At 44.7% G+C, this 14,852-nt stretch overlaps 1 protein-coding gene across 1 annotated transcript in view; it reads right to left on the bottom strand.

The window, feature by feature from the left end:
• Nucleotides 1–904: 904 nt before the first annotated feature.
• CRPPA (CDP-L-ribitol pyrophosphorylase A) overlaps nt 905–14,852 on the bottom strand; it is a 62,798-nt gene continuing 48,850 nt past the window's right edge. The window contains exon 2 of the mRNA XM_086955204.1: nt 905–4,859. Coding sequence (XP_086811330.1) covers nt 3,545–4,825 — 1,281 coding nt within the window. The 5' untranslated portion in view covers nt 4,826–4,859 and the 3' untranslated portion in view covers nt 905–3,544. The remainder of the gene's footprint in view (nt 4,860–14,852) is intronic.

Below are 14,852 nucleotides of genomic sequence, written 5' to 3'. Positions count from 1 at the left end.
ACACTGCCACTGTACTTGCACAACTACTAACCCTCACACTGCTACACGTGTGACAATTCAAACAGTTCGAGGCCTCCAAAGTTTTAAGAATGGCTTGGGTGGCAGATATTAGTTGTTTTTAATGTATATTTTTCTGTTCTCTTTAAATTGCACAAACAGCGCCATCATGTGGCAGCTGTCATAAGTGCAGGTCCTGGCAATTAGGCACCGGTGCAGAGCACCGGAAACCACCAGCTCAAATTAAGCACAGCTTCTCATCTTTCAATGCTTTCTATTCTAGAGTACGGCCATTTGCAGCTTCAAATGGAATGGAAGGATAGTGGGCGTCTGGTGAAGAGGATATTGCAATGTAATTCATTTATTCAACAATCTGTTCTTTTGCACTTTTTGGCACGGTCAAGGCCAGTTGTCTGCCACCTTCCTATAAAATGTGCAGACACCTAGGCTGGTTTGTTATACAGTGCTGATATCCATGTTTGAGGTTTTGCCTCGAGTATCTCCCATTTGAGGCCAACCTAGGTAGATTTTGCATTCCACTTTTTAGGTCTCGACCTACAGCATTGCTTTAGCAATGCTTATTTTTTAACTGTCGCCTGCCCAAGATCAGGAAGCAGGCATACCGAACCTGCACCTCCTCACCACTTCTTGTCAGCCAATAGCAACCCCCATGCCCAGCATACACAGAGAACTACACTGCTATGGCACAGCACTACCAACTGCCTGCCTTCTTGCCCCTACACTGTTACCCCCCGGTGCAGCCACAGTACAGTGGCTACATTGCCCGTGTCTGCCCCGCAACAAGTTGTTCCTGCCACGGAGGTTTCCCACAGCCGGGTGCAGTTAATAAATACAGGGACCCGAAGATATGTGGCATCGCAGAATAAGAAAGGACGTGGTACAGGTAGACTTTTGTTTATTTATTTATTAGTTTTCACTTTTATATAGCGCAAACTTTACCCGAAGGTATCGGAGCGCTTTAAATCAGCATGCTTATAACAAGCAAGACTAGCACTTTATATTACTGCCAACTTTGCTTTGAATAAGCAACAGCTAACCATTCACAAACAATGTTTATATACCAATTGCAAATTATAATTTTTTTTTAATGCAAAGCATTGTCATTTACAATGCCAGTAACTCAAACTTTAATGCTGCGAGACCTATTGCATTGTAAATGCTTGTTATATATGCTTTTGATGTGTGTTCTTTATACATATGTGAGCTGCAGGTAAATATATTTAGTATAATTTTCTGAAGAATATCTTTGTTTTCATTTCGCATTGACTTTATTGTAATTAGGCTTTTATTTTTATTGTAATATTTTATTGCACTGAGTTTCTTGTTTCGTTCACCAAGACCCCTTATGATGCTGTTCACACAGAATAAAGATTACCATAAAGATTAATGAGGGGAGTTTGTAGGGCCCACTTACACCTCCCCTTTCTCTTCCATGATCTCTCTCGTAGTAACCACTGCCCTTCATGGTGGATTAGTGTTTCCAATTGAAGACACAAAATCATGTCTTTGTCCAAGCACATGGGACACAACTGAATGTGACTTGGATGTGCGTGCATCTCTGGAGCGCAAACTATTTATTAGGTGTGGCTACAGAATTTCGTTAATCCTTGAAAGCTGGATAAGTTTCCACAGTTTGTGTGTGATACGATATAAAAGAGAACTGTAGCTTTTATTAATAAAGCTGGGATTTTCCTCAATATAATGGGAGATACCAAACTTACTCAGTAGATTAAAGAACATCCCAGCTTCCGATCACAAATATAAAGAACACTAAAGAAAAGGGTCTCAGAATTGCAAAAACTTGTTTCTACACCCTTGTGTTATTTTTGTCAGATTCAGGTCCAGGATCTTAACCTCTGCCGTGCGGGGTCCGTCCGAACCGCGCACACGTGGAATTCTCCAGCACCGCAGGGGAATTCCGGCCGCAGCGAAGAGGTTAAAAATCCTAGCAGTTGTTCCTCCTTCAACTATTACTGTTTATTGCTCCATAGGCACTATGCCTTGTCCCTTAGGTTTTCAACTGTAACACTTTCTTCAGCTGGATGGCTGCTTGCAAATCCGGAGGTCAAAGGAACATCTTGAAAATGTTTCATTAGGACCAAAGAAGTTGCAAAGTCTAATTTGTTTCTGATTTTCTACAGTGCTAAATGCAAGCTCTAGTCGACAGTAAACAATTTACTGAGGATCAGTTAGGTTTCTCTTTATCATCTTGATATGGAAGAACAGGCCAAGAGCCATATACTACAGAAATAAAACACCTGCTACTGTGTTCACTCAGTTGAGTTCTAATGATTCATTTTTCACCGAGCGAACTGGCACAGACTTGGCCCCCATTTTTATCCCAATTGACAATCAAATCCAGCCACATCACAGAACTCATCTGGACGGACCACACCATTGTATACTTCACCATCACCGACACCCAGCACAACATCACCAGGCAGCTGATCTCCTCCCACCACATCTGGAGAAGACCCTCACCACCTCCCAAACAGAGGCCTCAACAAACATCAACCAGGCCGCTTCGAACTAAGCTGCCTGGATTACAGACCGCTCTGACAGAGCAGCCCCACTGAAACCTACAAAACCAACAAAAGCCCCAAACATGCAAGCTTCTTGACTGTGGAGAAATAATGGCCTCATCCTCCTCGACCTCTCTGCGGTGTTCAACACAGTCTCCCACAACACCCTCATCAACAGACTCTACAGTATAGGCATACCGCAAGACACCCTCAAGTGGATCGCGTCCTTCCTTCCAGGACACATGGAGCATTCGACTGCCTCCCTTCACCGCCGCACCCAAAAACATCATATGCGGCGTACCACAAGGATCATCCCTCAGCCCCATCCTATTCAACATCTACATGACCCCCCCTCACAGACGTTGTCAGATCCTACGGACTCAACATAATCTTCTACGCAGACGACACTCAACTGATCCTTGCACTCACTGAAGACCCCCACCAACACCAACTTCTGCAATGCCAAGACCAACATAGCCAAATGGATGAAAGGCAACTGCCTCCAACTCAACTCCCCCAAAACTAAAGTACTGATATTCGGGAAGAACACTTCTGCATGGGACCACAGCGGGTGGCCAGCTGAACTCAGACCCGCACTCAGACTGACTGACCAAGCATGCATCCTCTGTATCATCCTCGCCAGCCAACTTGCCATGAAACGACAAATTAACGTATACGCCTCTTCCTGCTTCCACACACTTTGCATGCTCCACTGAATCTTCAGATGGAACCCAACCAACACCAGAAAGAGTTACTCAGACCTTCATCACCAGCTGCCTTGACTACAGCAACACCCTCTATGCCGTAATCTCCATTCAGCTCCTCAGTCGACTCCAGACCATCCAGATTTCTACAGCCAGACTCATCCGGGACCTGGATTTTTCACTTTCGTCTAATCATTGTTGGTTTACTTCTGTCAATTCTATTCAGTGTTTATCTGAGACATATTTAAATCTTAACTGGGAACATTCAGGGTACCAACGCCTAAATCAGTCTATAGGCACTTAAGCTACTAATAACTGCCCTGCCAGTGTAGCACTTCTCTCTTTTATAATAGCCATGATAATAGCTGCACCCCGGGACACAGTCTGCTGAAGCTGCTGTTCAATCTTTGTAAAATTGATCACAAGCCCATAGACCCAAATATTTTTCTTCATTGCTTCATGGGAGAGATCTCCGATACCTGCAAGCTCTTGAGGTTTATTACACAAAGAAGAGCTTCCCGGTCCAACCAAGTGAACTGAAAACAGAAGCACAGGATATAAAATGGGAAGGCTGCTACTTCCAAGAAGATCAACTATCTTTTGTGAGTCTTCCAAACTGGACTCTTTTGTGTTTATATAAATAAAATTGTAGCAGGGTTTGTCCTTGAAGAGGGACTGCAGTTGAGAAACATTCTTACACATGGAGGGTGAGATGCCCTTCATCTGCTTTCCAAGAGTTTTCAGAGTTTCGTGAAGAAGAAAGCCAACTTGAACAACATCTTCCTTCATGTCTGTGATCAGGCAGACATTCTGTGAGAGCCCATCCTTGATCATAGACTCGGCTGCATACATGTCTCGGCTGTATGTTACTTTCCAGAGATCAGGAGGACCTTCCACCAACTTAGCGGGCTTGCTAGAGTACTTCAATGCTAAGTGCAGGCACTCTGTACCATAGTCCAAATCATAGTCACTACACTGAAGGTAGGCTTGGAAGATGACATCAAACTGGAAAGCTTGTGGCATCTCACTAGCCCTGTGTTTGGCACGTTCGAGTGAATAATCTAAAAAGCCATTCTCTGAAGACCCAATGACTGTGGAGATCAAAGGGCGAACTACTCCAGCGGCTCCATGCTCATCTGCTGCTGCAGTCACCTTGAGAAGAATATCTTCTTCCACAAAAGGCCGCACAGCATCATGAATAATGACCACATCTGGCTGCCAGAGTCGAGAAACAGGAGAATCACTCTGCACCAGCATCTTCAGTCCACTAAGTATTGACCGGTGTCGTGCTGTGCCACCTTCTGCCAGTGTGACCCGTTTGTGTCCATACTTGTGAATGATGGACTGCATCAAGTCAATTTTCTCTGCAGCCACGACCACCACAATCTCCTTTATCCATCGGACTCTCTCAAATGCCTGTATTGTATAACTGATGAGAGGCCTCCCCAGAATTGTACAGAACTGCTTTGGGGTGGAGACGCCCATCCTCTCGCCGCACCCTCCCGCTGGAAGGACAACTGCCACTTGTGGCTTCACCATTCCTGCCAGTTTTCCACTGCCAACGTGTTTGGGAGAGGACATTGGATGAGTGGAGAACGTGGCACTGTTTTGACACCTGCACGACAAAAACAACAGCAGAAATTCAGTTTATACAAAGGTACAATTAAACCCTCATTTCCAGACATTTCTCACATTGACAAGTATACAGTTGAAATGCAAGTACATAATAATAATAATAATAATAATAATAATAATAATAATAATGGAGGGACTTCTTTTAATGGACAGATAAATAGGGTTTCCAGGTCACCATCCGACTTTTCATTAATTAAGAATGGAGCAAATGAAGACATTATCTTACTCATGTTAAAGTACTGAGGTGATGGCTTTCCAGGGTCCATCACACACTTCTAATTGATCATGACATTTAAACAGTGGCAAAGATTTGGACTAGGAGCTTGGTGGAAAAAAAAGACATATATACGCATTATATATATTTTTGATTTATTTTTTCACTGAAAAAACTGAAGGTTTCAGGCACGTTATAGTTAGAAATTAGCATTTAAAAAACCTTAGAAATTCACTGAAAAAACCATAGGTTTCAGGGGCGTTATAGTTAGCTGGACATTTCTCTCGTACAAAACCATTAAAATTCCCCCGTGATAGTTAGTTCAGCTAACTAGAACTTGCGCACCCGCAATGCACTGCTGATGACGTCACATATTATTACATCACTCATGATATGGTTTTTTCAGTGAATTTCAAAGGTTTTTAAAAGCTAGTTTCTAACTATGCCTACAGAGGTAGGACATGTGAAGAAAGAAGAAAAAACGCCCAGAAAGAAGCAAAAGAAATGCAGAAAGAAGCAACAGAATTCCTCAAAGACGAAGAAAAGTGCATGAAGAAGCAAGACTTGCAGAAAGAACAAACAGAGGAGCAGAAAGAAGCCTTGTTGCATAATCATCCTGTACCCTCAACTTTTTCAGACAGGTACTGGTGGTAACTAACTCAGACTAACCAGTCCTAGAGCCAGTGCTATGTTAAAAGTTCTGTGGTGCTTACTGGAAGTACATAGCGGACTAGTTGGACCCAGGGACTCACAGGATTAAACAGGACTTAATTCCCCAACTTAAAATGCCCGCAGGGCGTGTTTAAACATGTCACCTCAGGCCCTTCCCCTCCCTTCACCACTGTGTAAACACGTTCTGTGGCCGTTTTCATTTGAGAGATTAAGTCCCCTTGAATCCTGAAGGTCCCTAGGATCAAACTAGTCCACTAGGTACCTCTAGTAAGCGCCACAGAGCTGCGTTGCAGAGAGGTTTAAAAAGGGGCACGACCTAGTCCACCTCTCTGCAACGCAGCGCAGTGTCGCTTACTGGAAGCACCTGGTGGGCTAGTTGGCCCCCAGGGGCCCTCATGATTGAAGGGGAATTATTTCTACAACTTAAAATGCGCCACAGGGCGTGTTTGCACACGTCACCTCAGGCCCCGTCCCCTCCCTTCACCACTGTGTAAACACGCCCTGTGGCAGTTTTAAGTTAGGAAATTAAGTCCTGTTGAATCCTGAGGGTCCCTAGGGTCAAACTAGCCCATTGGGTACCTCCAGTAAGCGCCACAGAGCTGCTTTCCATAGAGGTGTAAAAAGGGGCATGGCCTACTGGAGGTACCTGGTGGGCTAGTTGGCCCCCAGGGACCCTCAGAATTCAAGAGGCATTAATTCCCCAACTTACAACTTGCCAGGATGCGCATTTGCACAATGGCGAAGGAAGGGTGCGGGGCCTGAGGTGACATGTTTGTAAACACGCCCTGTGGCGCGTTTTAGTTGGGGAATTAATTCCTCTTCAATCCTGATGGTCTCTGGGGGGCCAAATAGCGCACCATGTACCTCCAGTATGCGCCAGAGATCTACATTGCAGAGAGGTGTTCAGAGGCCACAACACTCTGCAACGCAACTCCGTTGCGCTTATAGGAGGTACCTGTGGGCTAGGTGGCCCCCAGGGACCCTCAGGATTGAAGATGAATTAATTCACCAACTTAAAATGCACCACAGGGTGTGTTTGCACACGTGTCAACTCAGGCCCAGGCCCAGACCCCTCACATCACCACTGTGCAAACCCGCCCCGTGGCGCATTTTAAGTTGGGGGATTAGCTCCTCTTGAATCCTGAGGGTCCCTGGGGTGCAACTATCCCACCAGGTACCTCCATTATGCGCCACAGAGCTGCGTTGCAGAAAGGTGTAAAAAGGGGCGTGGCCTCAGAACACCTCTCTTCAACACAGCTCCCTGGCACATACTGGAGGTTCCTGGTGGGCTAGTTGGCCCCCAAGGACCCCCAGTATTCAAGCGGGCGCATTTGTATCGTGCTGCAAGTAGGGGACGTGGCCTCTGGCACGATGCTGGTCTTTTTATATTTATTTTTTAAGAAGAGGGGATGTGTAGCCCCCCTTCTTTTCCTAATATTATTGCCCATGGGGACCCCATCCCACAGGACCTGCCCCCTATCTAATAAAAAAAAATTGGAAGGTGGCCGTGTGACCCCCTCCAGAGGCCATAATCGGCCCCCGGGACCCCATCCCCTGGGACATGCCCATTTTTTTATTTTAACATTTATTTGGAGGGGGCTGCCTTGCCCCCCTCCTCAGGCCCGGCCTTTGCTTTTCTTTTTTGAAATTTTTGTGGAGGGGGCCACATTGCCCCCCCCCCCTCCTGGTCCACTAATAGCCCCGGGGACCCCATCCCCTGGGGCTGGCCCTCTCATTGGAGACCGTGGGGGGGGGGGGGGGGGGTCAGTCATTGCTTTTCCACATGGGGAGCTGCAAAGATGCAGCTCCCCGTGTGGAAATGCAAATGTCTTTGATTTTTGGAAGAGATAGCAGGTTTCCCTGCTCTCTCTTCCAAAAACCAAAGTAGTTTGCTATGGCAGGGCGGGAGCCGTGAGGCTCCTGCCTGGTCATAGCAAACATCAGTGTCCCGGGGGTAGGCACCCCCGGACACTACAGGAGCCGTGCCTGGGGGGTGGCGGTCCCCAGGGCCCTCGAGGGCTCCCCGGGGGTGGTGGTACCCCCCATTTCTAACAATTAGCCCCGGGACTTGGGGGGTGGGGGGGGGGGTGAGAGCCCCCGCACATATTTTTCTGTTTTCTTGTACCTTGGTTCTATTGAGGCACAAGATGGCTGCCAACACTTCCTGGTTTGGAGTGTTGACAGCCAATTAGCATACAGCTCATGATCAGGAGGGTCCGCGGATATATATGCGTTTTTACTTTTTATTTTCTCAGCAACTACCAAACGGATTTACACCATTTAACAAAAAGGCCTCTTTCTGAACCAAGGGCTACCTTTTTGCCAATTTTTTTTAAATTCCGTGCAGCAGTTCGGGCTGTAGCCGTGTCTAAAGTTTCCTATGGGAAATTGCATGGGGAAAACACGTTTTGGGACCCCTTTTTTCCTCGAGCCCTGCTTGACGAATCACCCCGAAACTTTCAGGATAGGAGAGGACCAGAACGCCCCACGAGTTTTAAAAATTTCACAATGACTCGTCAACCGGCGCCAAAATTATTGGAAATAGAATATTACGGATTTCATATATATATATATATATATATATATATATATATATATATATATATATATATATATATATATATTACCTACTGGCGGTTGCCAGTAGGTAGTTATAGTTAGGATTGGCTACCATAGGAAATTCCGAACATTCTATTGGGAATAACTTTGGCGCCGATTGAGGGATCTGCCTGTAATTTTCCTTAAAACGGTCTCGCTGCGCTCTGCTCCTTCCCTGAAAGTTTCGCGGGGATTCGTGAAGTGGGGGCTGAGAAAAAATGGGGGTCCCAAAAACGTGTTTTCTCCATGTTAATTTCCATAGGACGGTCTGACAAGTCTACAGCCCGAAAGGCTGAACGGAATTACGCCAAACTTGGCAAAATTGTAGGGACTGGTACGCGGATGTGCCTTTGCTATGTTTGGTGAAAATTGCTCCAGTGGTTTTTATGAAAATTAACTTCAAAAACACATTTATATCTATAGGCGCTCTCAGAGCGTTCACAGGTGCGCGTATCTGGGAGCGCACCCGGCGCTCTACGGGAGTGCGCGTGCGGAAAGCTGATTGGTTGTCGGGTGTCTGTCAACATTCTAAACAGTCCGGAGAGTCCGCCATTTTGTGTCTCAGTAGAATCGAGACACAAGAGGTGAAAAAAGATAGGGGGATATAATTAAAAGAGTAGACACCCCTTGACCCCCTAGGTTTTCTGAGGGGGGCCTAGAAGGACCTTGAAGGGCTAAAAAACATTACTATATATATTTATTTATTTTTCGCGGGCTAAGCGCTGGCGGCGCTCCCCGGTACGCGCACCCTGAGTGTACCACTGGGAAAAACAGTGTAAAAAAATAGAGTAAAAAAAATAATGTTGAGTGTTTAAGGAAAGTGATGCATTGCTGGAGTGTGTCACAAAAGTGACGCAACTCCAGCAATGCATCCTTTCACATGGGGGAAAGTCCCATGTGAAAAGGCCTGCGTCAGTCTTACAGCTGCTGTTAAGCAGGCGCAAGATTTGGACGCAACAGCGTCATAAAAGTGACGCTGTGATATCTTTTAGATTTCACTGCGTCACCTCTACAACCCTTTCTTGCGTCAATACACCCCTATTGCATACATTACAGCTGACGTAGGTATAATGTGGTGCAGGGGTTTACAACGTGATGCATCTATCTAGATGCGTCACTTTGTAAATATGACTCAAGAAGGTGCATTTCTTACACTACTGGTGCGTCACATAAAGTGACGCACTGGTGGCGTAAAAGTGACGCATGGCCTCATAAATGAGGCCTTCAGTCTTCTACTCATGCGTCATATTAAATATATGACGCATTATGTCGCAAGTACTTACAGATACGTCAGTATTTCAGACGTATCTGTAAGCGAAAAAGTGATGCATTGCTGGAGTGTGTCACAAAAATGATGCAACTCCAGCAATGCATCGTTTCTTACCCTTCCACACCTCTGTTCCTTTTCTAAATTTTCTTTGAATATTCACATTCCCCATGTTCACTCTCCTTCTCCTCACTCTCCTTCCCCACACTCACCTTCTTTCAGTCCCCCTACTTCACTTCCTTTCTCCTCTCATACCTTTATGTGCTTTCTTACTCATTTTCCTCTCCTTTATCAATGCACTCCACTTCACTTACTCTTTTTCATTTTTTTAAGAACAAAGCTCTTTGATGAGAATTGGAGGTAGCTCTGAAAAGAACTTTTTTTTCCTTTTTTTAGAACAAAAACAAAAACAGTTAGTTGGACTCACTATAACTCGCGCACCCGCAATCCACTGCTGATGATGTCACATATTACATCATTCATGACATGGTCAGTGACATCACTGATGACATCTCAAATTACATCACTGACGGCACTAGTTTGGGGGCGTGGAGTGGGGGTAAACTCTCGCCAACACTACTGTAAGCTTGCAGCTTGTCTTTCACTTTAGTATCATATCGTCGTCATTTTGTTTATTTAGCTCTCTTGCCTGTGCCCGTCGTTATACAAACTTGCTGCTCCTGCTTGCTAATGGAGCCTATCTGGGGTGGGGTGAAGCTGCTGACATAGGCCCAGCAGGAGCAGGGTTAGCCTGCCCATGGAGAACCAGATCCACGATGCCTGCCTTCTGCTGTCTGTCTGCATTGTGCTCTGATCCTGCCTGACCTTTGAGGCCGGAGTGGCAGCCTTGAAAGCACAATTGGCTCTGCAATGCATACCACAGCGTAGGAGATGCAGCACTTGCCACGCAGACTGGCATCAGGTTTGTAGCTAAGTGTAGTATGCTTGTATTTAGTAAATTGTACCTTTCCTAGTTATCTCCTTTGCTGCTCAGCCAGTGTGAGTGAGCTTGGAATGTTGGTATGTGTAGTGTGTGAATGGAATGCTGGTATGCCTGTGTGTGGAGTGGATGGGCTGAGCGGCAAGGAAGCTGTTCCTGGTGGGGCTCTCCCTTTGGGCTTACTTACCTATGATACTTATGCTTGTTACTTACATCCATCTAAGATAGTAACAATAAAGCACTCATCTTTAAAGTATACCTGTGGCTCATTGGACTTATTACACCAAGTAAGAGGACGTAATTATTAAAAAAAAAAAAATCCCAGTAAAATGCTTTTTTTGGGGCATCTGAAACCCGAGCAGTTTGCAATGCTCTTTAATCCTCAATGCCTGAAAAAATACGAGAGGTGTGATTGTATGATGTTCCGGTTCATATGGGTAGATTATGTACATGGAATTTAATCAATGACGACACTGATTACACTCGGTCAACTTATAGATGTGTGGCTCACTGGTTAGAGCAGGCAGACCCTGAAGCAGAGGTCAGACCCGGGACCAGGGTTCAATTCCCGACGCGGCAGGGTCTTGAGCTCAAATGTCCATGGACTCGATAATTCTCGCTTCGGTGCCTGACCTAATCATGGGTTCACACTCTGCAACTCTGGGCATTAAGCTTGCTTAATCTCCACAACGGCCCCCCGCGGCGGGATGCCTGGCTTTCACCTTGGGGATGCCCTGTAGGGGCTATCTCACAGGGAAAAGCCAGGACGGGTTCCCAAGGCAAGCGCAGAGATACCCCTTCGGGGGTCGATTCAGGCGCTATATAAGAAACATAATAATAATAATAATAATAATAATAGATGTGTTTGGAGACAAACCTGTCAATACCTGCAATTGCATCTGCTACAGTCTGTTTTAGATAAAGCCCTCTATGCTCGACATTCTTCCAAACGTGGCTATGACTAGGGGTAAGAAGACATAATTATGTTGAGTAATTGGGGAGTTTCTTTTTTGTTAGCCATAAGTGCTCGTGTGAAGTACACCTTGGATCATGGCTATGCATTGTGTGGTTTACAATGTGATTTGTGCTGTAATGTACTTGAGGGTGTTTAATGCAATGGTAACAATGCATTAATACAGTATTGAATTAAAACAGCATTTCTTACGCATCTTATTTTTAAAGAAATAATATGGCTAAAACACATTATTCCTAGCCACAAAACCAAACCAGAACATAATTGTATGTCTATTCACCACATTTTAATTAAATAATGAGAGTTATGTAAAATTAAGTTCCTGGCTCCAGTTTGTGCACAGGGAGAATTTCCAAGAGGTGCTTTATAAAAAAACAAAAAATACCTGTAAAACTGTGCTTTAATTTAATGACATAATAGGAGAAATTATTTAAAATGAAGTGTTAATTTCATTACACTATGAATATAAGGCTTAACTTTTCACTTTAAATGTATCCCATTAAAAAAGCACCCCACCACTGCAGTGGCCATATATTTCTGTTGTAAATAGGGCCAATAAAGAACGGAGAACTGAGCATAGGGCCAATAAAGAACGGAGAACTGAGCATAGGCCAAGTGTAGGTCTGTGGTCCATTCTTTCCATGAGCAAAGACTTGAAAATAATGCAAATAGTGAGACAAAATTCTTACAAAATATGATTGAGTCTTTTTAAAAAATCATTATGTTCATTTCTCCTACATGCAGAAGCATTTCATGTGAACATCAGATTACATCACTACATTGAGAGGCATTTTTAGAAGTAATAGCTTTGGAACATGAAAGGATGGACTTTCACCATCCATGAGAACAATGCTATATTAACCAACTAAGTGGCAAGTTGTACATCATACATGTGGCATAAATTATTATCACATGGAGCAAATGTATAGTCTGGCAGGAGAGATTTTTGTACAGGGTTTTGTACTGTGCGCACCTTGAACTCGGGTATTTCAGGGTCCCGGCATGTGATAATGTGGAAAAAGGAGACGATGTAATAAAATAATTGTATTGCTGCATTTTTATGGTGCTTACTACCCTTATGTGGGGCACTGAAACACTACATGGTCAGCAAGTTGATCCATGTAGGCTGCATGGTTCGAAAGGGGTTGTCTTTATTTTGTGATTCTATGTTGTTAGTGTTTCCATGTTGTGCGAGATGACCACTGAGGTGTGGTTACAGAGTTATGGAACATAGTAGTATGGTGGATGCGCAGGTGTGAGAGGCAAATGTGTAGCTTATGGTTTTTAGTATGCTGGCAGCCGTAAATAGCACTGCAGCACTGCAGCACTGCAGGTCTGTTTGATTTCTTATGATTGTAGTCTTCTGAGCTGGTTACTGCAGAGGTCAGGAGTACACAATGTGTTGAAGAGGGAAGCCGGGACTAATACCAAGCTCTCTGGTTTCATTTTGTGCATTGCAGGCATTAAATGGATATTTCCTTATCCCTAGTCAGTAAAGCTGGGTGTGGGTGGGAAATAATGCATACATTACTCCCCTTGACAGGAGCCCTTTGTTGCTTGCCCCACACCTCATTCAGTGAATCAGTGAGCATCAGTAGCCTGGCAACTCGTACCTTTTTAACCCCTAGACACAAGACAGAGGCTGATTATGAAACATGAAGGGTTTTACCAGATATCAAATGCCAAGGTTTGCTGCCTAACCGTGGAGCAGCTCCCTCCCCTGCTAGGGAATTGCTGCTATGAAAGCCTGGATTTTAGTGCGGGGATCCAAACAGCTGATTCAGCTAGGAGTAAGTGGTGGAAAAGAGTATCTGTCCAACTATATTTTTTAAAAGATAAATGAGTTTCTTGTTCCCATATCCTTAAAAACCCAAGAACATGGTCATGCGAGGAGCTCTTCTAGGGTAACATTCTTTGTCCAGGTCATTACTTTAAACCTACAAATGTCTGGTGTCAGGTGTCCTTGTCCAAGTAGTTCAGTGGAAGCATAAAATCACTAAAAATCCCAGACTGCATTAGGATGTTACAGAAAAATCCAGGCCTGGAAGCGGAGCCTGTAGTGGCCTGGAGTGAGCCAAACCATGGCAGGGACATGTTTTCAGCCCCTTAGTACAGGTAATTCAGAAGGTTAGGCCTCGATTATGAGCTTTGACCAAAATCTATGCAAACAGAAGTTCCTGACAGGACTGGGATTCTGATCTGTGAGATACATATTGCATCTCTGCTGTTTTCCCTTGACAGTTTTTGGCAGGTCAAACTTGTGGAAATGTATTTGGCGGAAAAATAGAAAACATGTTAAATTGGGCGAGTTAAATACTGATTCTGGACGTTATGCCTCCTTTCCAAGTGAAACGCTTTGAGTGTGTTCAATTTCTCACAACCACTATACACCTAATTTGGGGTAAGTAAGTGTGTCTACTGGATGCAGTAAATACAGCATTCTAATCTAAGTTAATCGGGATCATGCACTTAGTGGAACTAGAAGTAGAAAAATATGCAGCAGGATACAGGCATAGACAAACTCTCAGTGTACATCTCTCAACTCAAGATTGGATTTCTGTGGCCCCCAGCCTGACACCACACTTCTGAAGCCCAAGGGTGTGTCCGCACAATCATTTTCTCGTATGAACTGACCATACCTGACCAACAGGAATACCTTAGGTGCCTTCATTGGTCAATTTCATCTCTGGTACAATGCAACAGTAAATGCAATTGTTAGCTACCTCATGCAAGTGTCTGTGTTCTCTGTGTATCCTCTCTCATGACATATTACATTGACGAGGATATGTGCAGACCCTTGTGCCAAGTCCACTCTACAAATATTTATCTTGGTGTCTTAAACAAGTTAAGTCCATCCAACAAGAGGCACCTGGATAGAAAAGAGGAAGAGAGCTTGAGGTGCTTGAAAGGAAGAGATAAGAGTGAGGGGTCTGGGCATAATGTGCCTGTGAGTGCCAACTGCATCCCCTGCTTTCTTTGAAAAGTGAAAAACGCAGAGGGAGTTAGTAAAAGGTATAAAAGATGTGCCTTCCTACCTACTGTGTAGCCTTGGATCATGTCCTGTATGTGCATGTAACTTGCATGATCGAGGTAACTATTAGCGGCGATACTACGTGTCTCTCGGACCTTTGCTCGCCGTCCTTTTAACCCAGCCCCCCCACCCCCCACGCTACCTGCCATGAGCGGCACTCTGAGGGATAGCCCCGGGCACCAGAAGGTCTAGCTACGCCCCAGAGTAGTGAGGCTTAACTTAGAGGCAATGTGTAAAGTATTTATGCAGCACTTAAACAGCAATAAAGTGACAATATT

Source organism: Lissotriton vulgaris, chromosome 2_1, assembly GCF_964263255.1.
Source record: "Lissotriton vulgaris chromosome 2_1, aLisVul1.2, whole genome shotgun sequence".
Lineage (NCBI taxonomy): Eukaryota > Metazoa > Chordata > Amphibia > Caudata > Salamandridae > Lissotriton > Lissotriton vulgaris.
This window is presented reverse-complemented; position numbering and strand designations above follow the sequence as displayed.